Genomic DNA, 26,002 nt, shown 5'->3' on the forward strand with positions numbered 1-26,002 from the left:
ACGCCTTCTGTTGAAAGCTGCACTTCGCAGATAGCTGATAATATTTACGATGACTCCGGTTTCTTCGATGAAGCCGTTTGATTGTACTGCGGTGCAGGTTTGACTCGGAATTTTTGACTCGGACCCCTATCAGTTAAGCAGAGTCAAATGCTCACCTTAGTCCCATTAATAAAATCCTAATATTCTGTTACCCCATTCTGTCTCCCTCTTCTTTAGCTTCGTCTTCAGCTTCGCCTTTAGCTTCGTCTTTAGCTTCTTCTTTAGCTTCTTCTTTAGCTTCGTCTTTAGCTTCGTCTTTAGCTTCTTCTTTAGCTTCTTCTTTAGCTTCTTCTTTAGCTTCGTCTTTAGCTTCGTCTTTAGCTTCTTCTTCAGCTCCTTCTTCAGCTCCTTCTTCAGCTCCTTCTTCAGCTTCTTCAAGATCATTCTTTCTATAAGATTCCTTGCGCGTCAGTTCATTCTCCTTTTTTGCATTTCCTTCTCCTTTCTCATTAGCTTCTTCATCTCTTCTTCCTTCTCGTTTTTCCTTCTCTTCTTTTCTTAAGTCACTAAGCATAAGTTGCGCTCGTAGCATGACATGATCCATATCGGTTCTTCCACCACCTTCTCCATTCTTTCTTCTCGTAGTCATGCGCCTCTTCAAAAGATTCACACTCTCGTAATCATTAAGCGGCAACTCAGATGTGCCATTCTCGATGCTTGAATATCGATGAAGAGAGTAACGTCTTCTATCCCTAGCCTTCCTTCCCTTTCCAGCTCCGTTATTTCCTTTAAAGGGACTAGATTTGAGCTGCCAAAGTAAATCATCTATAGCAGCCCTTCCTTCTGATTCGACATCTTCCTCCAAATATTCCTCTTCCTTATCGTCCTCTTCTTCGAGTACCTGCTGACATTCTTGATCGATTCTCTTCTCTTGATTACCTAATCGCTTCAGATCTTGCTCACATGGGTTCTGCCTTTCCTTATTCTTATTAGCACGCCGGCGACTGGCATTTTCATTCCTTTCTTTTCGTGCAATTTCCTTGCGTTCAATGATCAATTTCTTGGCCTGATATGCTCTTTCCTCTTCTTCTTTCTGGACATTTTCTGCGTGAACTTTTTTGTACTCATTGACAAATGTGGAAAACTTTTCAAAAAACAGACTCCTGCTTGCCGACTCATCTGTTTTCTCTCCAAAATATTCCATTAGCATGTTGAATTCTTCGACTGTTCGTTTTATATGGGATTGCAAATTGTTGCTTCTTGTTTTTGCTGACGTAAGCGGCGATTTAACGACTTGCAAAATATTATCATCAGGATGGAACTGCTCATTGTTACTCAAATTTCCTTTCTCAATAGACGTAATGGCATTCGAAACGTTCCTGACAAATTCAGAGCAATCTGCCTCAATCTGTTCAATCAGAATGTTGTGCATATGATTGAGTACAGCAAGCTCATCCACAAACAGTCCGTACTCAGAGAAGTTGTTCCTCACAATTTTCTCAACATAGTGCAAGAAATTCATGGAGTTCGAGTCATCCTTCATGAACTTTAACCGTTGAAGGGTATCAAGACGGAACCCCATTGCTTGTTTGGACGAATCGTTCATGAAGTTACCCACTGATCGGATAATCCCCATAACCTGTTTTAAACTGTCACTTGATCGAATGCATTTCGTGGCATCATCTATCAAGTCAAGTTTTTTAACCAAATCAAGGTAGTCCTTCTTATTCGTCTGCATCAACAACAATGCTCTGGATCTTGACTTCCAATAGCTTCGCATATTAAAAATTGCTAGGAATATTCTATCTGACCGTTCTAATTCTTCTTCACTTTTTTCAGGTTTCACATCGGGTCTAGAGTAATCAATGGCATATTTACTGAAATTTCTAACAAGTGAGTCAGGGAATTCGTTGAGAGCGTCGCTGTTAAAGAACTCTAGAACACTAATGTTTTCAAGAATTTCTGCATCACAACGAACAATCTTCCCAATCAATTCTTCGACACTCATATTGTTGAACATGTGTAGGTTGATGCCAAACTGTTGTGCGAGATCTCTTGGAAGAAGCGTAATTTTGGCTGGTTTTGATTTCGTACCTGCCGGTTTTCTGGAAGCCCTCGTTTTAATCGTATTATTCTTAGCGGCAAAAGCTTTTTCAACTTCTACAAGCACTCCCTTTTGATAAAGCTTATCAGAAACCTCATAATGGGATATTCCACCCCAGAACGTTTTGTCGATGTCGTCAATTTTGTTCCAGTGCATTTGTTTGAGCTTAGCCTTGGGCCGCACTTTTGGTTGAATTAATTTCTCTTGCGATGATTGGAATGTTTCATTCTCTTTTTCACTATCCATTTGTTGGTCCAATGCTGAGTTTTCCAAGCCAGATTGTTGAGAAGCAGTTCTTGAAAAGGGTCTTTCCGCTTGAGATACAATCGATGATTGTGACGCTGATAGTAAGCCACTTGGGAGAGGTGGCGGAGGTGGTGGAAATTGTGATGAAGATTCATTGCTGAAGAATCCGGGCAAAGGAGGAGGAAGTGGTGGACCTGGAATACTCGCCTTGGTGCTTAATAGCGGAGGCAAAGGCGGTGGTGGTGGTGGAGGGGGTGCTGGCAGCTTAAAGCTAGTCAATAGCGGAGGTAACGGTGGTGGTGGTGGTGGTGGTGGTGTCGGAACAGTCGACGATGACCTGGATTCTGTGGAAAACATAGGTGGTAATGGAGGCGCAACAGGCGGTGGGTTTTCGTTTTGAGTATTTGGAGGAATCTTGGAAGCACTTTTATTTTCATTATCTTCAAGCGTCCTCCTAGCTGCACCAGTTTGATATACATTCAGGAATGCCTGACTTGAGTCCTGCTCAAGTTTGGGAGACCCAAAGGCATCGACTGTGAGATTACTCAACGCCTTTGACTTTTTGATGGCACCCTTGTTGTTCTTTTGTGACAAGAGTTTGACTTCAAGCTCGTCGACAACAAAACTGCGATTGTTTGAAGAGACAGCGATTGCGGGTGGGTTCAGGAACGCTGACGTGGGGGTATATACGCTAGCACCATTTGTGTGGTTTGCTTTTTTTATTCGTAATAGTTCGTCTTCAAGTTTCTTCTTTTGAAACTGCAAAACTTCTATCTGTTTGGTTTGCATTTTGATCATGTCTGCGTCGTTACAGATTTGACTTTTGAGCTGATCAATTGTCTCCTTGGCCCCACTACCGACTTCATTCTCCAATTCTTGTTTTTCGGCTTCTAAGTTCTTAATCACATTTTTTAATGCAATTGTTTCCATCACTGCCCTTCTGGCAGTTTCATTAGTTTCCATGCTGTCCATCAACCGTTGAACCGTGATATTAAGGACTGTCTGGGAATCATAACTTACCACAGAGGACTCATTCATGATGTGAATTAACACCGCATCAACTAACGCTAACAATTTTTTAGCTACTGGTGGATCAGTCTCTATGCCAATGCGCTTTATCTTTTGCAAGATAGATTTTAAACGATCTGATCCCAGAACCAGGTCAAACAGTGAATCCTGATCAGCATCATCAGCAAATGTATCCTTTAATTGAGCGAACACGTTTTCCAATGTGTCAAAATCAATATCCTGACCAGTTTGTATAAGATGGTTATCTTGGAGGAGTTCTGAGTAGTCTTCGTCTGCCCTGTCTTCATACTCATCTGCTTGGAGGTTGATCAGATCGTCATCAATCATGCGTACTTTGTCTAGTATGTTTGGCAAACGAGAATCGGCAAAATCTCTCCTCATGGACATCCTATCCTTCAATGACTCGCACTTATGGATCATCATATTTATGAGTACTAGAGTGGTCCAGATGTAATTCTTGAAGGTGGTATCATTCCCAGACCTGTAGGCAGTTCCACTTATAAGATGCTGATCAACCGCCGTCTCAAATGTATTAAGCCATGGTTGAAACTTAACGAAATCTCCAGCGCTGTCTTGTACAGATTTGAATCCATCCAAAATATGAGGAAGGTAATTAAAATTGTCATAATGAGTCAAGTAGACAAGTATTTCGGTCACCACTAACCTCGTCACTGAGCTGGGAGATAAAAGTGAGTTCATCATTGCATTGATGAGGTGCACTCTAGTCATGATTGAATACAGTGTGCCTGACTTCATAGAAGAAGTTTCATGAATATCAGCAGAAACCAACTCTTCTAGAGGATCATGTTCTAATGCCAAACAGTATTTGAGACACTGGCAAATCAGCTGTTCCTTCTCAATATCATCATTGGATTTGATACTCTTTGTATTTATGCGTTGCAAAACCACCGAAAGTGCAGCCTCTCCTTGAGCAGTGCAAAATTCTTCTATCCAAGGTTTCTTATTTTCAAGTTTTTTCGCCAACTTGCGGTAATTTTTAGATGACAATTTGTCAGCGACGATTTTCGCCACAAACCACGATGGCGAGCCCTCTTTGATGCGAGGTTTCTTGAGTTGTGCCGAAGCTGGTTCCGAGTCTGCAGAGAGAGCCAAGGACGAGGAACGACGTGGTAGTGAAAGTGACTTCTGCTTTTGAAGTTTACTCTCCTCATGCAATGGTTTCGACAAAGACTTCGAACGTTGCATAGGCGACGTCAATGTTGTCTCCACCTTCACCAAAGAACGTAGATCATACTCCAGATTCGTTTCATTTTCGCTAAGAAGAAGTTCCCATTTTCTCTTGGTAGATATATTCAGAAACGCTTGCTCCGGGAACACTCGCGATGACAAGAGACGCTCGAAAAGAGCGTCTACAATCTCCGGCCGCGGCATCAAGTTGATTTGGGAAGTCACCATATTAAAAGATTGGAGAGTAGCACTTGCTGAAATTTTCTTTGGCTTGTTTACGCCAGCAAATTGAGGTGTTGGTGGGCCCATTTCTCCGACAGAGACGGAGGAATGCGGATCGGGCCGCTTGGGATCTAAGGAAGCGAAGCTAGCAGCACTGCTATTTGCCAGTGGTGAGTAAAGCATATTCTGAAGCCGATCCAGCAGAGCCATTGTGGGCTGGCGTTCGTCGGATCCCCATGAAGAACGATGCGAAGAATCCTGGAACGGCCGATTTGACGACTCGTGATGCACTGGGGAAAGCTGAAAAACCAGATCGAAGCGATCAAATCTTTCGGCTCGCTCTATTCGTTCGGTATGTTCTGATCTGGGAAGACGGTGGACAGTAGTCGGCTCATTTGAGTGAGACACTGATTCATAGCCGATGGCCTGAAACTCTTCTGTGGGAGGAAGATCCGGGGATTCTGCCAAATTAAAGCGCAGCGACGAGCGACCTAGGCGTCTAAACGGCTTGAAAAAGGCTTTGTGACGGGGTGAAGATGGTTCTCCCGAGTCTTCGGCCATGGGACTGGTTTTGTGGAGGTTAAAAGAGTAGATCGATTCGCGCGGCGCTACTCTGCAGAATAGAAGTAGAAGCGAGAGGTGCAAGGAAATTGTAAAGACGCGAAAGGTACGAAAGAGACGTAGGTGAGACTCTGAGACAAAACCAGATGATAAACTACGAGCACAATTACAAAAGTCATAAGAAAAAAGAAAGGGCTTTCTTTTCTTCTGAAAGGCTGATTTGACATAAATGCGTGGAGTTATGACTATATGCTTGTGACAATGAATGTGCCGATACATCTGACGATTCGCATTTGGAAAATAAACCACGATACAGTCCAGTCTAATCATTCCAATTACCTCTGGCCAATCAGCATACTACTCAAACGTACGCAAAAATAATTGCGGAAAAATCGTCCTCCCTTACAGACAACGGGACAACTAAAGTTGTGGTAAGCTTTAGATTAACTAGTTCTAAAGTGGTAATATGCCTAATTGGCCAAAGAGATCGTAAGGTTGTTCACAATGGTGCCTTCCCTCGTGCAATATTAGAGAATACGTCCAGGAAGGAGTACCTACAATGTTTGCATTGCTCAAATATACTGATAACAAATTCTTCGAAATATGAGGACAAGATTAAACCTTGAACGCCGAATTGCGTGGAAGAACGAAATGTTGTCGTTTTCCTATGATACTCCGATCCAAAAGGAATACTACTGTACTGGGATCTAAGTTTCGCTGGGAATACTATACTCAAAAACACTTTAGTGACCGGTTTAATCAAATGTTTTTTTAAACAGGCGTTGAGGTGGTGCAGAGTACTTGAAACGATGCCAACATGTAACAATTGATTAAATTGAAACATTAATAGTTGTGTAAATTCCACAAAATGTCCCAAGTGCAACCCAGGTCACCCTATAGTAAAGAGTCATGTCTTTCAAAGGTGCAGACTTCTGGCGCGAACCGCAGTAAATATTTCTACACGCGAGGACAATCTTTTTCACCCCTCCGAATTATGGCGTGAACGCAGGTCGCACCAGCGAAAGGTACCTCGAAAACGAAAGTTTCGCGCCCGCCGAAAATGAACAGATTATAGCGCGCTGCGCATCCATCGGGGCGCAAATACAGGCGACTGAAAAACACGCGCGTCGCGTCGTTTTGTCCAGATTTTTACCCGTCTCGATACTTCTCGACCATGGCACAGAAAAAGCCCCGCCAACGGTCCATTGCGAGCTTTTTCGCTCCAGCTCCAGCTAGAAAAAAAGTTTCTACGCCCGAAAAGGTCGTTGTGGCCCGTGCAGACAGTCTCTTGTCGGAAATGGCACTGGCTCGGTCCACCTTCGACGATTTTGCAAGTTCAGATACATCATTCGGCCTGCCAGAAGTGACAAACTTCAAAAATCCCGTCCTTTCGCGAGTTTCGAGCAACTTGACGGGTCTGCCGCCCCGCAAGAACCACGGTATTTCGGGTTCCAGTCAAGAAAAGCGTCAGTTTCTGCGAACTTTTTTTGATCTAGATGCTAGACCAAAGAAAGTTCCTCGTAGGGTTCCCAAGGCTGCGTCACCGCTGCTACTGACGTCGTCTGTGTCGCTTAGTGTTGAGCAGCTTGCAATCATAGATGCTGTGGTTTCTCGAGGTGAAAATGTGTTTTTTACTGGTTCAGCAGGAACGGGAAAGTCTGTGGTGTTGCGAGAAATGGTCCTGCGCCTTTATGCCAAGCACGGTGCTTCTCATGTGGGCGTCACGGCATCTACGGGTTTGGCCGCATGTAATATTGGTGGACTGACCGTGCACAAGTTTTTGCACATCGGGATCGGTACAGGGTCGCCGCAAGAGATTGCCGTAAAGATAAAGAGAAACGGCTCTGCTCGTAAAAAATGGACGTCATTAGCAGTGCTTATCATTGACGAAATTCTGATGATCGATGGTATTCTCTTTGAGAAGATCGATAAGATCGCCCAAATATTGCGCAACTCGACGGCACCGTTTGGGGGTATCCAGCTAGTTTGCACTGGAGACTTTTTCCAGTTGCCACCGGTATCGAAGAATCAAAGTGCACGATTCTGTTTTCTAAGTGACTCTTGGCGCAAGGCGATCCGGAATACATTTATTCTCACAACCGTTTTCCGTCAAAAGGGCGACAGCGAATTGATCGAAATGTTGAATTCATTGCGGAAGGGCAAACTTGACGACGCCATGGTTGCCAAATTCCGCCAACTTGGCCGTAAGGTGGTTTATGACGACAATATCGAGCCAACAGAACTTTATCCGACACGACAGGAGGTGAAAGCTGCTAATCAACAACGTTTACGTTTTTTGCCAGGTCAACTGTATATCTATAAGGCACAGGACAGCGAAAAAGACCAATTCAAGCGCAAGTTATATGATAATTTGATGTGTGAAGAAATTCTTGAGCTAAAGAAAGGCGCACAGGTTATGTACCTTAAAAACCATCCAGACAACTTGGTGGTGAATGGTTCTATCGGAACCGTAGTTGGCTTCATTACGGAAAATCTCTTCAAGACTTTGTTTGATGTTTTGGGGGAGCAGACTTTTTGCAATATGAGCGAAGAGTACCAACAGCTTCTTACACTCTTGTGCGATTTAATCGGGAACCGGAGCATGACGTCTGACCAAACACGGGTATTTAACAACCTTCCTCCAGATTTGCACGCTAAAGCAAGCAGGCTTATCATGGAAGCATACAAGCAGGACCCAAATGAGGAGCGCATGCCGTTGGTCAGTTTCCTTGTCGATGGATATCCTACAGTACTCTACGTCCGTAGACAAGAATTTACTGTGGACCAGGGACAAGCGAAAAAAGATGGCCAAGGCAATGAGATGACCCGTCTGCAACTTCCGCTTCTTTTAGCATGGGCCATGTCCATTCACAAGGCACAAGGTCAATCCATAGACCGACTCCGAGTCGATTTACGAAAGATCTTCGAGAGGGGACAGGTGTACGTTGCCTTGTCCAGAGCCACCAACAAGGAGCATTTGGAGGTGATCAACTTTGATCCTAGGCGAATCACCGTGGCGGAAGAGGTTCTACAATTCTATCTGCAGATTTCACCTGTAGATGTTAAGAGAGAAAAGAGTCTTGCAGAAGTGCATTAATTATTTTGATAGAAGCGCTCACGTCGCATTACCTGCATCCCCCACACTAAACGATATAAATCAGTACAAAGCAAAACTACCATGCGAAAACATTGCTCAGTATCGTACGTGCACTTTTCTCGTAACTTCTGAAACCTAACTAATCATAGATGCCATAACTGTCGTGTTAAAAAAGTACGTTCCCTTGAATTCGTTATCGTGGAGTAACACTAACAAGAAAAGAAAAAGTGTGATGATCAGGACGTTTGTCATAACTGTCAGAAAGCAAGCGTGAAATGCGAGAGACCTAGTAGTGATAGAAGGAGTGTACGTTTAACCACATCAGAAGTTGATCGGTTGCGTTCAGAAGTCAGTGCTTTACAAAGCACTCTACTGCGAATTGGTGTTCTAGCTTCCAAGGACGATGATATCAGTCTTCGAAAGATCCGTGAATTACTAGCTTCAGAAAAACCTCTGGACCAAACAATCAAACCTAAGAAGCTACAAGTGACCATTGGCTCCTCTAGTGGAAGCAACTTTTCCATCTTTGGACCCACATCAGCATTTTATAATGTCGTGGATATGACTACAAGCTCGGGATCAGCAGAACTAACAGAACACACTTGGATCAATCTGTCGCTGTTGATGCAATGTATATCAAACTTCTTTAAATGGCAGTACCCAGATATAGCCACTTTTATCCATCGTGAAAGTTTCCTCAACGACTTTTTCAACTTTCTGACTAGCAACCAATATTGCTCAGAAGAGTTAGTGTATGCAATCGCCTCTATCGGCTCCAAGTGTTCCACTGATGACAAAATTCGCAACTTAGCCCCTTCTTTCTTTGAAACTTCAAAATCCAAGATATTCTCTAAAAAAATCTGCCAGCCGCAAGTTAGCACTTTGCAAGCTTTGCTCTGCCTAGCTCTCTATGAACTTGGTGATGGAAATGCATCTGCCAGCTGGATGTTATCTGGAATGGCCATACGAATGGGTTATGATTTAGGATTTCAGCTAAATCCAAGTGATTGGTCGATCGCGAATCCGGACTCAACGAAAACCCACCAAGTCATGCTAAGCGGGATGGATGTTCTGGTTCGCTCCAGGATATACTGGGGCTGTTATGTGTTCGATCACTTCATTAGTTTGGTCATGGGAAGACCTGTCACCGTGAGGAAATCAGAGGCATCTATTCCGTCTAGTGAGAATCTTCCGAACTCTCAGAACATTGAAGATTATATTTTTGAACCTAGAAAACTGCCTGGATTCACTAAGAATGTGGATCCTTCAACCACTATCGAACCGCTTTGTTCTTTAAGTGAATGTATAGGGTCTCTTTTGTCGGATGTTTTTTCTAATGAATCCAGTGAAGAAAATTCACTGTATCTCGCGCCAGCAAAGTTGGATGAGTACAACTCTTTTCTAAGTAAATGGCGTCAGACACTTCCTCGAGAATTGAGATGGAGAAAGAGTGAAATGCAAGTCCATGACTATAACCCAACCGTCATGAATGTACGGTTGTACTACTATATTGTGTTGATTTGTCTCAACCGGCCGTTCATTATAGCTAAATCAGACGATTCAGGTATCGCATCTGCTGTGGAACTATGCAACACCGCAATATCTGAATTGAGTATATGTCTAGGAAAGTTTAATGAAGCACAATTTCCTTCATCGATTCTAGTTGTGTATTCTTCAATCCTAGCAATCAGCGTTCTATTGCTGAAACTACATTCCCTGACAAAAGAAACAGACATTGCTGATGATGACCTAGCAAGATTGCGAGTGTTTTATACGTGTATATCTCGCGCGTGTTCAAGCTGGAAATTAGCTTCTAAGTCACTTATGTTCATCAAGAATAAAGTGGCAGATATGCAAAATTTGGCTTTGCGCCAAGTCTTCGATTCAGCGGAAGATGCTTCTCAGGACCAGTTGACAGACGGAGAAGTAGAGCAACTTTTGGAGTTTGGAGAGGATTTTCCCGCCGGAATCCAAGATAATTTCTTCCATGGATTTTTTGAATTTTTTAATTACGAAGATGGTCGCCCCTACTGAAGAAACATTAGAGAACTAACTTTTTACCCAAGGAATAAAATAAATAGTATTTCTCAGCTTGCAGCTTGCTTAAGCCAAGCGTGCGACTTTAGAGACTTCTGTATATACATACTAACCGCACTCGCACAGTTTAACTTTAAGACTACTCGAAAATTGCCACTCATGAGCGAAAAATTTTCGGCCCACTCTCGAGAGCCGGGGGATCTTGGGTACAATGGCTTTGTTGTATCTCTCTTCTACCTTGCACCTGTCGAGGTGGAGCAGATTAGAGATCCTCATGTGGTGATTACTCTCAAGGGACTCACGAAGAAAAATGCCGTTACTAAGGAAAAGAGGCTTGCCGAGTTCTTGCGAATGCTTTCTGAGGGCCAAATGGATGTACATGATACTTTCATTCTAATGTGTTGGCTTCAATTGTATCCGCGTATGGCGATCGATAGCTCTAAAGCTGTACGGCAATTGGCACACCAAATCCAGGCCACATACATGGACAGAATAGGTGGCAAAGAATTCAGCAAATACTTGAAAAGCTCCATTGCAAGTTGGCTTCAGTCTTTGTATGACGAGAAAGCAGTTTCAGCTTCCTCATATAGGCTGTTATTGGAATCTTTTGGTAACGACAAGGAGAGAGTAAACACTAAGATTTGGATGGTTTTTCATGAGCAGATTATCAACTACTGTCATGCTGTTTTGGCGCATGAGACTGCAAGTACTATAACTGATGAGAGATATGAGACTGCTGATGACGTACTTCTCAAATACTATCGTGCTCAGAATGGGGCAATACAAATGCTTTTGAAAATTATTTCTTTAGCAAATGACAACAGCGGCTTTGTTATTTCAGAACTGGCTATGACACAAGTAAATGAAATTCTTACTCATGAGCCCTTCTGGGATCATTTAGGTCTCTGCTGTGCGGGCGATTCTATTAATGTTAACGTTTTCAGGGGATACTTGTCTCTCCTCAAGATCTTGTTCGCATCAGATGACAAAGGCTTCCCTATGCCATTTACGTCTCGTATGGACAACGTGAGAAGTGTTTACAGACTCATATCCAAAAAGTTCATAAAGCATGTGAAGTTACAAACAGGTAATGCGTCTAATGTCATTTACTCCTCCGTCTTGATTGATTTCTGGAATACTTTAACCACATTGACTTCAGTGACTTCTTGGAATGATGACGTACGAAAAAAACATAAACTCAAGAAAAATTTCTGGGTTTTGGGAGGTTCAAAGAGTTACAGCCGCTTGAAGCTGTATATCAAATTGGGACCTTGCCAATCTGACCCGGTATTTTATGTGATCTTGAAGAATTTCTTTTGTGCTCTAGCCCAAGCAGGAATTGAAAGTGAAGAAGATTTCTTGTTTCTCAACTTCACGTCTTCTAAAGATGCAAAAACCATAATTGAGTCCTCTTTAGGCGCCCAGTTCCAAGAAATCGGAAGAATTAACGGTTTTGCTTATAAAGATAGTTGTTCTCAATGTCTTTATCAAGTCCTTGATCTTTTCCAATTACCTGACAGCCAGAGCCGCACATTTGCTGCATACATTTTCGATCTTGTTTTAGATGGGCTTTCGGTCCCATCCAGAAGAGTAAACGAAAAGGAAATAAAACAAAGATCAGTTCATAATCTTGCCACATATGCAGACCACCATGACATTGATTTGATTTCTTTTAACTCGGCGCTTACCAATCATTTGGGAAGGAAAGAACCTTTCCGCACTGACGAATATCAGTTTACTCAATCCTTTGAATCTTTATGCGAAACTTATATCTCCTTGCTACTAGAACTCTCTTCACATGATTCATTTGTGGATTTACAAACGAAACTAGTTGAATCTCTCTCAGAGTTATTTGAGGTCGAAGAAGTTTCCATGGGATTCAAGTTATTGACTTGCTTTCTCCGCACATCATCGGAAATAAATGGCGCCGTTGAGGAATGGGCAGCGACTTTGGCAAGCTATGTTACGGACACCTTTGTCGATCAACCTTTGAGCGTATTGGAGTTACTTTTAAAGAAAAAAATTCGGTTAAATGAGAAAGAGGTTTTTGGTGATTTTTTTTCGAAGATAGCCGAAGTTTCACCATCGGATCTCGCTAAGCTATTAGTCATAGCCAAAAAATTTGATGTCAACGTCAAAGAAGTCCCTGATCTTTGGAACTATCTTGTGAAATTGTCTAAAAAGACAAGTAGAAGTTCTCAAGAAAATGAAGCTGTCTTTTCCTATCTTGGTACTCCTGAGATATTCGGTAATGTCATTGGCTCATCTAATACTGAATCTTTCAAGCTTGATCTCATCCAGAACATTTCACATCTTCGCCTTCCTGTTCTTGTACATGAGGACTTGCAATTGCCTATAAAAGACTTGGTATCAGTGGCTTTAGGACATATATCGTCCGATGCCTCAAGGGAATTTTTGGCTTTGGTTGAAGACAAGGACTTAATTAAGGATTCTGTATTTCAAAGAATAACTAAGAAGAGTTATGCTGATGACTTCCGTGATATTGCAGACTATGTTGCTCAAAATCCTCATATTATGCCTCTCGATGCTTTTCAAAAAGAAATCACCATGGCCTTGAACGCTATTGATCTTTATTCTATTGCCATTTCCAATCCATTAGGACAAACTGCTCACATTGTTGAGACATGCACTGAACAAAACACATTTTTGAGTGAGCATGTTCTTTCAATCGGAAAATTCCTTTTTGATTACCTCTCCTTTGAATCTCAAGAAGTTTCAGTCAACTTGGTTACCCTCATTGGCCTTTGTGCTGAGTATACTCAAGATTATAACTTTATTGTGGATGTGGACAGGTCAAGCATAACGCTACTTGATTTGAAAAAAGACTTGTTGACTTACTTCTTGGAGCATTGTTCGGTTGATAATGTTGTTCTTGCTCAGTTTTTCAACGCTTCGGTTTCTGATAGAAGCCTGTTGATTTTCGAGATGGATTCATCGGTATCAGGAAAGGGACCATTTAATGCGCTTCAATTTTATCATGCAAGAATAGTTGCTGCCCTTTTCGAACCTATCTTTGAGAACATGCCATCTTCCACATTTGAGACCTTGGATATACAATTCTCAAAGTTAACTGGGCATCCTTTGAAGTTGGCGATTTTGTTGTGTACTGCAAAAAAGTTTTTGGATGAAACAAACAAACTTGACAGAGTTCAAGGTTATGTATTTGGAGAAATTTTGGGCATTCGGAACTCAACCCAAATTTTGAAAGAGGGTCCAAAGTGGCTATCCTTGGCTTCAGAGTTTTTAAAACTTGGCACAACATCAAAACTGCTTATAGAGGTCCTACCTAAACACAAGTTAGGAATGCTTATTTCCCTGCTTGCTGCATGGCTAGAGTGTGATATAGCGTACGACGATGAATTCATTGGAATAAGAAGTCTTATGGCAAATTTCTTGACATTGTTACTTCCGCTCACTGTTACCGAATTGCCTGAAAAAGCGTGGGAAGTTGCAGTTAATTTATGTCTCAACAATTTTGCAACTGTTCAAGTGCAGGCGAAAGAGTTAGAATTGAAGTACTTTACCATGAAGTTGCTCAACGTGTTATCAAGCCTCCCTACACTTGACCACTATCCTTCTTGGACGGAAAGCAGAATATCGGTTATCGAAGAATTGGTGGAGTTGATGATCAACGAAGAAGTTGAAGGCTATTGCTCAAAATGCCACAACCAACCAGTGGCCTTGTCTAATGAAATGGTGGAGAGGATCTTGAAAAAGGAAAATGTCCCCAATAAGATAATCGGTGACAACCTTGATCGCTTCTTTGACTTGGTCATACATTCTAGGTTCTTGACCATGCAAAGATTGGCAACTTTTCTTTTGGGGAAGTATATTCGGGATTCGCAAGAAGTTTTTGTTGTGGAGCACGAACTCAAAATTTCTAGCCTTCACGATCAGGATACTGACAACTTGAAAGCTACTCTACCTACAGTTTTGGTAGATGCCATTTCTGCGTCGCCGCATTTTCTTGCGGATGCACTTGATGCTGGAGAGTTGCATTCTGCAGCTAAATTTTTGTGGAGCTGGTTATTAATCTTCACTTATTTTAAGGATACTACCTACTCGATCAAAAATGATTACATTAGTCAGTTGAAGGAAAAAGATGTGATTCGGACTTTGCTCGACTCTATTTTTTCAGTGGTTGATGTTTCTGATGGCACATTTACGAAGTCTCTTGTGATGGGAGCTTTAGATAAAAATGAAAAAGTGGATCCCGAAAAGTGCACAATCCAAAGCTACGATGTATTGGATGGCTGTATTGGTGAACCGGTCTCTTATGAAATGCGCTTTTTGCTTGTCCATTTGTATTACTTAAGTTTCCAATATTTTGGCACTCAGGTTCTGCAATGGTACAATGAGATCCGTGATTTGCAGTTAAAGCAACAAGTGGAAAGATTTTCAGTTCGCTTTGTTTCTCCGATCCTCATTGATAAGATGCTAGTAGATATTGACCAAGTGAAAGCAAAATTGACCTCAAAGGATGAAAACCTCTCGATTAAAATCAGCAAGGTTTCAAATGAGATTAAATCAGTTTATGTTATTGACGAGCAGACAATGGAGATGGTTGTCAAGATACCTGATTCGTTTCCTCTTGCTAATATCACTGTGGAAGGGCCAATGAGATTGGGTGTGAAGGAGAATCAGTGGAAAGCTTGGTTGCTTGCGTCCCAGAGGGTTGTTTCATTGATGAACGGCTCAATTATCGACTGCATTGAGCTTTTCAACAAAAATGTCAATCTTCATTTCTCTGGGTTTGAGGAGTGTGCGATTTGCTACTCCATTCTCCACCAAGATCATTCCTTGCCTTCTAAGGTCTGTCCAACGTGTCTGAACAAGTTCCACTCTGCCTGCCTCTATAAATGGTTCAAGAGTTCTGGTAGCAGTACTTGTCCATTGTGCCGGTCAGCTTTCAACTTTAAAGCATCTCGTGCTTAAGAGGTTTCACTCGAAGACACATGTGAGCTCCCTCCTAATTTATCCCTCTTGAAAGCACTTGCAGGTTGTCTTCTGGATTGCGCCCATGGAGCAGCTGTCACAGAGATATTCGAATGGGTTGTTTTTGTTCCTTGGAAGCCATTGATTAAGCCAGGCATCTCATCTTCATCTTGTTTACTGCCTTCCGGCTCGTTGTCTTTCGTCGGTAAATCCTTCATTGTTTCCGCGTCTTTCCAGGGAAAGAAACCGTCCCCAAACCAAAAGTGCTGTACAACAGGAAACTTGCCGAACACCTCAACCTCATACATTTTAAGTAGACCTGAAAGAACTTTGGACCATAATGAAACTGAACGGTGTATATCGTAAAGGATTGGTGAATGCTCATTGAATGGGCCACTCTTTATCTTAAAGATAAACGCAATCGCATTAACGTAGAGGTTACTCTGCAGATACAGCTCAAGCGTTTCTGATTGTAAAACACTTTGTACTGGTGGGATGTAACGAGAGCTTGATTCACCTTTGTCAGTGTTAAATTGAGAAGCTCCCAAAATATAAATAAAGTGGAAATGATCATCTAGTCCCCACACTCCGTGCGATCCAGCTGGCTCTAGACTGTATTCTATGATTAGACGTCTCACCAAATCATAATATTTGGCAAATATTGCCAACAAATCTGTTCCGGCGATATCACTTCCAATGAATCCACATTCCATAAGGCCACCTATGAAGGCAATGAACGAAAGCTCGTGACCCAGTCCATAATCAAGTCTCACGGCTGATCCAAAAGCATTGACGAGATAAAACTCAAGCTCATTTGACGCATCCTCTTTAGAGATTAGATGATTAACTAATGATCCAGCATCAGCTTCTATTTTTGCATGCCAATCCCTGCAAGCGAAATTTCCAAATCTTCTTGGACCCTTCAAAGGTGGTGTTTGATCAATGAGCAATTCGAAATGTTCGAGAACCTTTACTACCTGTGCAGCAGGGCCCGATAAGTTATCAAATCCGCACGATTTCGGTTGCGCAATATGGGAAAGATCCCGGCTTCTGGTCACAATTGAAGCTTTTAAGCATCCCTCGGGAACATCGGTTCCTTTCACCTTTTCTACAATAAAGCGAATAGTCTGGTGGAGTCTTTTATAGGCAAGTGACTTTCTGAAGTTTCCTAAGTCTGATGATTCGAAAATCTTCTTCGTAGGTGTGGAAAAGCGTGCCATGATAATGTATGGCTCTACTAAGCACAAAGGTGACACTATGACATATGGTAATGTGCAGGCGATTGGTATGTGAAGCCTTTTGTGCAGTGATGTCAGCTCTAAACACACCTTGGCTTTTAGCTGGTAAATCAGAGATCAATCCATGAGTGTCTCTTGAGACTTCCGACAGAGTAGAACTGGGGTGACGATCTTCAATAGATACAAGCGAGTGATATATTTCATGTGAGTGACATGTAGCTATGGTTGATATCGGGAAGGGTGATCCTTCGAGACTCACTCATCTCAGGAAAAAAGGTGATCTTATATACTTGAGAGGTTATACGAAGGGTCCTTCGTCTAAGATATCAGGACGGCGATATGGAGGCCGGTCGGCGGCAAGGACACGACAACGCTGTTACGGCATTGCCATGACATCTTCTATGATAGATGAGAGCCTTCAAATCATTTGCCGTTGCATCTTCGATGATGGCCAAAACACCGTGCAGATGGCATCTGCGGTGATAACTGAAAGTCGTTGCATTTCAGAAAAAAGAATAGAGAATTAAACTAGTGTGTATGCACATCACAGGTAGTTCTCAACGTATAGGCATGGTCTTACATAGATTGTAGAAGTCACTGAATATTGCACTACGACAAAAAAAAAAAACTTGGCTTTTATACTGGGGGAAAGTAGTCCTGTGGTTCTGTGGTTGACTTAACTGGAGAGAAATCAGCAGATCCTAAACCACTACGTATTTTTTTTGTGGGGCTCAGTTCGGGAGAGCTAACTCTGGAATAGATCGGCATTTTCGTTGTTTCCCTAGGCTTTAACTGAACAGGGTTTCTAGAGAGTACATTTTTCATATGGATGAAATCATGCGCCTCTTTGTGGGAACTCTTCGTTTCTCCATCTGAATCATCATCAGAAACGACAAAAAGATTTTGCAGAAAAGGGTTCTCCAAACCTTTCGGTCTAAAAAAAGAAGTGACTTTTGTTTGTCCTGGGAGAAGAATATCTTTCGAGCGACGGCCGTTCTTGGTGGGGGAAGTGTGGCCCTTCAAAGGCGATTGCTGTTTCGTTGGGGACGCTTTCGAAGAGACAAAACTTGGAATATCTGATGCAGGTATAGCTGAAAAGCTGTTTGATTTCTTAATCTTTGTGGAAGGTATATTGGATGATTTGGTGGGCAGCATACCAGGCCAAATCAGATCTAGGGTGGTTTTTTGAGGAGGTGGTTTCTTCTTCGGTGATTTTTTGGGTGAAGCCAGCCTTTCAAATTCGCTCACAAAGGTGGGCGCAACTAGCCTCACGACATTTAACGGTACTTCTACGCTCATACGCTTCTCATCGGTGGAATCCACTGCTGGTAGAGTTGTTTTAGACTCCAGAATTTCCTCATCGGAAAATTGGTCAACATCTATTTCAGTTCCGCACTTACCTTTCGTGAAGTAAACAGCTGAGTTCAACTTCTGACTATTGAAGTGAAGTACTGCTATTAGCGTGGTGTGTAAAAGTTTTGTTCTCACGAGTTCAATGTGCTCATGATATTGTTTTTCGGCGAGTAATTTCACCACAAATGCTTTTAGGTTGAGCTTTCTTTCTCTAGGCAATGCAAAGCTTTCCTTCTGCAAGTTCTGGGCCCGCCCAGTACCAAGAAAAGATTGCTTACCATTGTACACTCTCAGTATTCCAATCAGTGTAGCAGAGCAGTTGTAATTCACTCTCTTCACCTCACAGTCAACGTTGACGAACAAGTCTGCTTGAATTGCTCGGAGCTCCCCAAAACTCACAGAGTATGGAGTAAACTTGAAAAGTCGATGATTTATCAAGGGAAAGAAATACAAAAGTGCGTAGTAGTCGTCCACATACACTTTACTTTTCATTGTTGCCATCCTTCCAAAAATATTTTTCGCCAGTTTGCGCAAGTAGTCATCTAAAAAGGTATTGAACGCCAGTAGAGCCTCCGCGCGATCGAGCTCTGACTTTAGGGCATAGTAGGGATCAGGCAGATGTGCCAGCATTTTATCCAAATCCACAAGAGCCTCTGTTAACATCTGAGAAAAATCTGGTAGTGCTCCGAAATCCTGCGTCTTCTTACGTGGGGAGTCCTGAAGCAAAGTTGTGCCACAAAGAGCAATTTCTTTGGCTCGCGTAATTCCAATACCCTCTGTTCCAGACGAGTAATCCCCTCCTCGTAAGACAGCCACTAAAAGTAAACGCTCCTTCGAAAGTCCTGTACGTTCAGTAATGTGGTCCATGTTCACTGGGGTTACATAATAATCTGTTGAGCTAAGCACAGGCTTATTATCTTCATCAAAATACTTCACACGATTAAACATACGGAGCATTTGTGATGCTCCAAAAACCAAGGTATCTGAGTCGTCAGACACAACGTAATCCACGATGCCCAATCTTTGGAGCCACGCACACTCGGCCTCTGCTTCTGCTGGGGCTTGTACAAAATCAATGCAGTTTCTCTGAAGAATGTCCTTGATCTGTTCCACCAAGGACAGACTTTCACTGTAATCCGAAGAGGGGATGGTCCGGAAATATCGAAGAACCTCATCATAAGATACCGAATTCGAGATATGAGGAATGTGGCCGTGTCGAAGTTTGCCAGGTTTATATTTTCCATCGAAAACGACCACGAACAGAACGTTGTTCCGCACCAAATACCAAAGTTTTGCCATGAAGTTACGGATGATGCGCCGATGGCTAGTTGCATCTTCGGCATCAGGAAGTTGGGACCAAAACATGAACATATAGGCATCTATGGCCAAACGTGGCGGACGAGCGTGCTCATTTATAAAATGTGATAAAAACACAGGAAAAGGCACTCTTTCATCACAAGCTAGGCTTACTATCGGCCAGAGGTCGGCAATACCCATATCATGAGGTGGTGTGCAAAGTAGATAGAGCGCGGATGGGTTTAGCTGGGATGCGAAGGCGCACAGGTAAGTGAAACAGAAGTAGGTACTATAGGACAAACAGCTCTTGTTGAATTGTGTGGTACATACTTACAGAGAAAAAATATTGTGCCTTTTTATGAAGGGAGCCAAAATTCCAGTTCGTTGATTTTTTCTTTGCTCTAAGAAATTTGGGATTTTGATCGATGTGGACAAATGGATGCGAAAAATGGAAAGCAGAGTCTGTATTACTCTTGGAATCCTTAACACTCCGGAATTTGAGAATGTATGCACAATATCTAGTTAGTATTCGAATTAGCTAAAGAAGGCAAATAACAAGAAGTTAGAGTTTATCTCCATTTTTTTGAATGCTAAATGATATTTAATCTGTATATGGTCACTTATTCTCTGCACTGAGGAAATTGGCTGACAGAAATCTTGGAATTATCTTTCCATATCTTCTTCTCAGGACATGTCAGAGATCTTTGAAAAACTTTTGTTCATTACGACGATGATGAAAGATTGAACGGAAAGACTTTCAACCTCCTCAAGTGCATGCGAAGCAATTGCACCTAGGCGTATGATGCATTTCTTCAAGGTTAAAAAATGATTGTCTATTTCGCTACAAGCTACACAGAAAAGTAATTGGCACAGGTGAAAGACGAATGGAGGTTTGCATCCAGAATACCAAAGCTTCCAGCAAAAAGTATACCAAGAAGCTCAGCACTCGCACACTGTACTATACAAGTACCATCTAGCCTTACCAATTTACAAGCACAAGATCATAGAAAATGGAGGAAATACTATGAAGCCAATGAAAATGATTTGCCTCTCCTGAATTTTTCCTTTGACTTGGGTCCAATATTGTCTACTGCCATGCCTGTACTGTAGAAGTACGCGCACACAAGGAATACAACTTCTCCATCACAAGCCAAATCTACCGACGTCGACCACGCATTTGACCGCAACGCACTACTACCCTAATGATCCAGCAACAACTTGGGCAGCTAGTATGCGGTGGGTTCTTAGGCACTACGGCCACGCCACAGGCGTACGAGCTTATAGTCAAGCATCGCGTGCTGACGATGATTCTATCGCGGCGGAATGCAGAGCTGGCCGAGCAAATGGCACACCTTATCCGCGATCTTCAACGCATTGCGCTCGAGCATGCCCACTACAAGTATCCGCTCCTTATAGCTATCGATGAAGAGGGCGGCATGCTCAACACACTCTTTGATTCTCGCGATCTAACTCAGTTCCCAGGCGCCATGGCTTTGGCCGCAACGGGCGACACAGAGCTAGTGTATGAAGTTGCCCGTGCCACAGCACGAGAACTCCGCCACATTGGCTTTTCTGTGATATTGGGACCTGTGCTTGACGTGGTAACAAAAATGTCGGCACAACTTGTGCTGGTACGCTCCTTTGGGTCGAGCGTTGAGGATGTAGCACGCTACGGCAGGGCTTGTGCACGGGGGCTCCGAGATGGTGGTCTTATCACCGTAGGAAAACACTTTCCCGGCATCGGAAATGCGACAGTTGATTCATTACTTGAGGTCCCGATTATGGCTGAGTCCTTAGACCAGCTTCGAGGACTGAATGTTGTGCCTTTTGCCGAGCTTATTCAAGAGGGGCTCTTGGACGGGATATCTGCAGCAGGTTGCGGTGTGCCCGCAATCGCCCCGGACGAGGTGCACGCTTGTTTGCTGCCTGTATTGCTCACGCAGCTTCTACGCGAAGAGCTACACTTTGACGGGTTTGTCATAAGCGAGTGTCTTGAAATGGATGCACTTTACCATCTGATTGGTCTCGGTCAGGGAGCAGTGTTGGCGGTGTGCGCTGGGTGTGACTTAGTTATGTGTTGTCATGATTTTGAGCGGCAGGTGGAAGCGATCGACTCGCTAGCAAAAGCATTGGCCAATGGAATGCTTGATGAACGAATCATTGCAGCGTCCATGCAGCGGATAGAAACCGTACAGCGCCGTGTGGCACTGTGGGCAGAGATTTTTAGTGCGACAGGGCCCTTTCGTGAGGCGCAGCCCGACTGGTGGCGCTCTCATCAACAGCTTTCTCGTCGCGCTTACCGCCTGTCCATTACTCTAGTGCGCGACTACGAAGATACGCTCCCGCTCACAAAGTGGGCGCGTTATTCAGAAGATGAGATTGTGGGTGAGCAGGAAACAGAGAGAAAAGAAAATGGAAAGAAGGAGATCGACAAAAGCAGTACCACTAACAATGAAAGAAATGTTCCCGAGTCGATTCTCGTGCTTACGCCACTTTTGAACCCTGTGTATCCCAGGACAGCTGTCCGTGCGAACGGTCTTCATACTGGCGAAGAAGTTTTCCAGCGGTTTGGCGAGGCTTTGGCGCGTCACCCAGCAAACAAATTCAATGTTTTACACACGACTTACACAGCCAACGGACTCACAGCACTTCACGAACAACTCATTGCAAATGCAAAGGCTGTGGTCGTGGTGACATCTGAGGCCCGCAGGAACATGTATCAGGTTGGCATCGTCAAATATGTGTCTGTGCTCTGCGGAGCCCCGCCCCATTTTCCTCGCCTGCGAGCGCGCGCTCCGTTGGCCAAGCCGTTGGTGCTCGTCGCGACCCTGAGCCCATACGATTTCTTTTACCACCGGAGCATTGGTTCCGCCTACTTATGCTGCTATGACTACACACAGAATGCCCTTGACGAAGTGGCAAGGGTACTCATGGGAGATTATGTACCCCAAGGCTGTGTACCTGGCGAGAAGAAGTACAACCATTCGCGACGGAGGAGACTACTGGTGTCGGCACCGGCAGGCGGCGCGCCAAAACTTCGGCGCGTTGTTGCGCCAACACGTCGGTGGTTGGTGGACGAGTTTGATGCCACGCGTGATTGGCGCGCGCTTCTCGCATTATTCAAGGCTAACAAGGGCGCCGAATACCTGGAGGCATATGTGCGCCGACTCTTAATGCTCTTGCACGCGCATGCGGCTACACAGCGCCACTTTGTTGTGCGCAATGCCTCACTCAACGTAATCTACGGCATTGTGTTCACGTGGATAGATGACGTACCTTCTCCGGACCGTCTGGGTAAAATACTTTATCTTTTGGTGGATCGCGCTAAGCGACTTCAGCTGGTTGGGCGCAACTTGCATGCGCGTGCAGTGCGTTACCTTTGCAAAGAAAAGGGCTGCAGCGCGGTACAGTTGGGCAGCTCTTTTCCCTTAATTGGGTTTCAGGATGAAGCGCACATGACCGCTGACCCGGCAGTGATATCTTTTCTCAATATCACAGGGTGGGACTTGGGCGATCCATGCGCGCTGCCACAGCTCCATGCCATGGTGATGACGGGTCTTGCAGATTGGTCAGTCCCGCACAAGATATTCCGCGAGTTGACCATTGTTGGCGTGCGATTCGATATCTGCGTACATCTGGAGAAGCTTGAAGGTCTTCTCTCGCGCGCGAGCGAAGGTGCTGCAGGCCAGCCGTCTCCGCTCCGACATGTGCGCTATTTGTACAAGCAAGCCATGGCACGTATGTCTAGCTCGGTGCTGCACGAGGCAAAAGTTATTATTGCATTGGAACCAGCCAACCAGAGTGTGATCGGAAGTATTGTATTATTTACCAGCAAGTGTCTGATGGCACTCTTCTACCCTTTCATCGACCCAGACAAGGAAGGACTGCTTGTGGGCGGCATCGTGAGTCCTGTGATTGATCCATCCTACTCAAACCTTACAGAGATATTGCGCTTTGGTCTCATCTGCTCAGCAGTAACGTACTTGCGTTCAAATTTCTGTGACAACCCGAAGCTGCACATGGACAAGTGTTTTATGATGGACGTGGCAGACGACAAATCGTTTGAGGGAGTCAAGGACATTGGCTTTGAGCTGTGGAAGGAATACCGCGAGTTCTACGACCATCTGAATGGTGCAACCCTCATGTGCGAAGACCAATAAGGGATCTTCAGTCATCATATAGACATTCATTCGCTTATCAGAAATAGAGCAATTCTCGCGTTCCATGTTCAGATCAATTAAAGTATACCTGGTTACTAATAAGGTTTGGAAAAAAAACTGATGTAAATGCTGCTACATGCTCAGGCTCCCGTAGTTAAAATGAAAAAGGAAAAAGAAAAGCTCGCCACATGAAGAATCAGCATCATCAATACTTACAGGCCCGTGTCAAAGGCCGATCCATAATAACGTTAAAGTGCATTGAAATGAGCCCACTTCGTCGTTAAGGCACAGAAAACGCAGCTCGAACAAAGAAGAATATCATTCCTGCCGAAGAAAGTATGGTATACGGTATGCATAAGACCCATTCGGCTTGCTATTACTTGCTGGTATACCCCGCTGTCAACCATGCAGTACCTCTTTTCACAACCAGGATATTTCCACGCGTCAGCTGGAGTTACCTGAGATAGTCAGTAGAAGTAAATATTCTCGCATGATCCTGCTCAGGCGTGAGTAATTATGCCTTGCATGAACTCAACGCCTTCTTATTGAGGGAATTATCGTTGTCCCGGGGCTTGGCTGGTGCAGATGTACCATGAATCAGGACTAAGTACAGGACAAATCCGTTGACCCGGGGAATCTGGGGTAGCCGTAAGTGCTTTCCGAGAATTTCCATCCTGTTCCGGTTTTTTCCTGTGCTCACAAGAGCGTGCTACCCCAGCTTTTCCTTCCCTTCCTCCGGGAAACCTTACCACCAGTCGTTCCGGTGCTCCGGGGCACTTTCCAATGCAAATTATATAAATACTGGCTTGTCCTCGAGCAATAAATAATTTCCTCTTCATTATCATCACTCACCATGGTTCCTCCAGTCGCAGTCGAATCTTCTTTGAACTTCAACCACCCAAGTATTAAGGGAATCCAAGACCCTTTAGTGCAGCAATTATCGCTCAATAAAGACGTCCTTCTCAGACACAATGCTCCTCCTCCAACCTTGTACGAGGACGGCTTGTTGGAGAAAGGTACCACCATTTCTTCCACTGGTGCATTGATGGCTTACTCCGGTGAAAAGACCGGTAGATCTCCAAAGGACAAAAGAATTGTCGACGAAGAAACCTCCACGCATAACATTTGGTGGGGTCCTGTTAACAAGCAAGTTGACGAGTTGACGTGGAAAATCTCCAGATCGAGAGCTTTGGACTACTTGAGAACAAGAGAAAAGTTGTTCGTTGTCGATGCTTTTGCTGGCTGGGATCCAAAGTACAGAATCAAGGTTAGAGTCATTTGTGCTAGAGCCTACCATGCCTTGTTCATGACCAACATGTTGATCAGACCAACTAAGGAAGAGCTTGAAGACTTCGGTGAGCCTGACTTTACTATCTACAACGCCGGCCAGTTCCCAGCCAATATCCACACCAAGGGTATGACATCTTCCACATCTGTTGAAATTAACTTCAAGGCTATGGAAATGGTGATTTTGGGTACTGAATATGCTGGTGAAATGAAGAAGGGTATTTTCACTGTCATGTTCTACTTGATGCCAATTAAGTACAAGATTTTGACCTTGCACTCTTCTTGTAACCAAGGTGACGAGAAGGGCGATGTGACATTGTTCTTTGGCTTGTCAGGTACAGGTAAGACGACCTTGTCAGCTGACCCTAAGAGAAAGTTGATTGGCGATGACGAGCACTGTTGGTCTGACAACGGTGTCTTCAACATTGAAGGTGGTTGTTACGCCAAGTGTTTGGACTTGAGTGCCGAGAAGGAGCCAGAGATTTTCAACTCCATCAAGTTCGGTGCCATCTTGGAAAACGTTGTTTACGACCCAATTTCGAAGGTTGTGGACTACAGTGACCACAGCATCACGGAAAACACCAGATGTGCATACCCTATTGACTTCATTCCTTCCGCCAAGATTCCATGTTTGGCTGACAGACACCCAACTAACATCATCTTGTTGACATGTGACGCTTCTGGTGTTTTGCCTCCAGTCTCTAAGTTGACCAACTCGCAAGTCATGTACCACTTTATTTCCGGTTACACTTCCAAGATGGCTGGTACAGAGGAAGGTGTCACTGAACCAGAAGCTACTTTCTCCGCTTGTTTCGGCCAACCTTTCTTGGTTTTGCACCCTATGAAGTACGCTCAGCAATTGTCTGACAAGATCTCTCAACACAAGGCTAACGCCTGGTTGTTGAATACCGGATGGGTTGGTTCTTCTGTTTCCAGTGGAGGAAAGAGATGCTCTTTGAAGTACACTAGAGCCATCTTGGATGCTATTCACAGCGGTGAATTGGCCAAGGCTGAATTCGAGACTTTCCCAACTTTCAACTTGAACATTCCAAAGGCTTGTCCAGGTGTTCCTTCCGAAATCTTGAACCCAACATCTGCATGGACTCAAGGTAAGGACTCGTTCAACAAGGAAGTGAAGTCACTTGCTTCCAAGTTTGCAGAGAACTTTGTCAGATACGCTGACCAAGCTACCGAGGAGGTGAAGGCTGCTGGTCCAGAGCTTTAAGCAGTTACGGCTGGGGTTATAGTA

The 26,002-nt window shown here is 43.8% G+C and overlaps 8 protein-coding genes across 8 annotated transcripts; 5 read left to right on the plus strand and 3 right to left on the minus strand. All coding sequences in view use genetic code 12, as the record gives it.

Moving 5' to 3' along the window:
- Positions 1–187: 187 nt before the first annotated feature.
- BNR1 (Bnr1p) lies at positions 188–5,659 on the minus strand (the record flags this gene model as incomplete). Its single annotated transcript, XM_002616705.2, has 1 exon — positions 188–5,659. One exon carries the CDS (start codon positions 5,657–5,659, stop codon positions 188–190), a length of 5,472 nt encoding a protein of 1,823 aa, XP_002616751.2.
- An 844-nt stretch (positions 5,660–6,503) lies between these two features.
- Positions 6,504–8,426, plus strand: FOB63_002258 (uncharacterized protein; the record flags this gene model as incomplete). Its single annotated transcript, XM_002616704.2, has 1 exon — positions 6,504–8,426. One exon carries the CDS (start codon positions 6,504–6,506, stop codon positions 8,424–8,426), a length of 1,923 nt encoding a protein of 640 aa, XP_002616750.2.
- A 561-nt stretch (positions 8,427–8,987) lies between these two features.
- On the plus strand, positions 8,988–10,460 carry ZCF38 (Zcf38p; the record flags this gene model as incomplete). The annotated part of the gene is made up of 1 exon (XM_002616703.2): positions 8,988–10,460. One exon carries the CDS (start codon positions 8,988–8,990, stop codon positions 10,458–10,460), a length of 1,473 nt encoding a protein of 490 aa, XP_002616749.2.
- A 162-nt stretch (positions 10,461–10,622) lies between these two features.
- Positions 10,623–15,403, plus strand: FOB63_002260 (ubiquitin-protein ligase; the record flags this gene model as incomplete). Its single annotated transcript, XM_066102224.1, has 2 exons — positions 10,623–15,296; positions 15,365–15,403. 2 exons carry the CDS (start codon positions 10,623–10,625, stop codon positions 15,401–15,403), a joined length of 4,713 nt encoding a protein of 1,570 aa, XP_065958374.1.
- Positions 15,404–15,415: 12 nt separating this feature from the next.
- RRD1 (peptidylprolyl isomerase) lies at positions 15,416–16,639 on the minus strand (the record flags this gene model as incomplete). The annotated part of the gene is made up of 1 exon (XM_002616701.2): positions 15,416–16,639. One exon carries the CDS (start codon positions 16,637–16,639, stop codon positions 15,416–15,418), a length of 1,224 nt encoding a protein of 407 aa, XP_002616747.2.
- A 654-nt stretch (positions 16,640–17,293) lies between these two features.
- Positions 17,294–19,507, minus strand: FOB63_002262 (crossover junction endodeoxyribonuclease; the record flags this gene model as incomplete). The annotated part of the gene is made up of 1 exon (XM_002616700.2): positions 17,294–19,507. The coding sequence occupies one exon, from the start codon at positions 19,505–19,507 to the stop codon at positions 17,294–17,296; it is 2,214 nt and encodes a 737-aa protein (XP_002616746.2).
- Positions 19,508–20,508: 1,001 nt separating this feature from the next.
- NGS1 (Ngs1p) lies at positions 20,509–23,466 on the plus strand (the record flags this gene model as incomplete). Its single annotated transcript, XM_002616699.2, has 1 exon — positions 20,509–23,466. One exon carries the CDS (start codon positions 20,509–20,511, stop codon positions 23,464–23,466), a length of 2,958 nt encoding a protein of 985 aa, XP_002616745.2.
- Positions 23,467–24,319: 853 nt separating this feature from the next.
- PCK1 (phosphoenolpyruvate carboxykinase) lies at positions 24,320–25,978 on the plus strand (the record flags this gene model as incomplete). The annotated part of the gene is made up of 1 exon (XM_002616698.1): positions 24,320–25,978. The coding sequence occupies one exon, from the start codon at positions 24,320–24,322 to the stop codon at positions 25,976–25,978; it is 1,659 nt and encodes a 552-aa protein (XP_002616744.1).
- Between the last annotated feature and the right edge of the window lie 24 nt (positions 25,979–26,002).

Source organism: Clavispora lusitaniae (genome assembly GCF_014636115.1).
Source record: "Clavispora lusitaniae strain FDAARGOS_655 chromosome Unknown tig00000078_pilon, whole genome shotgun sequence".
NCBI classification, from domain to species: Eukaryota; Fungi; Ascomycota; class Pichiomycetes; order Serinales; family Metschnikowiaceae; genus Clavispora; species Clavispora lusitaniae.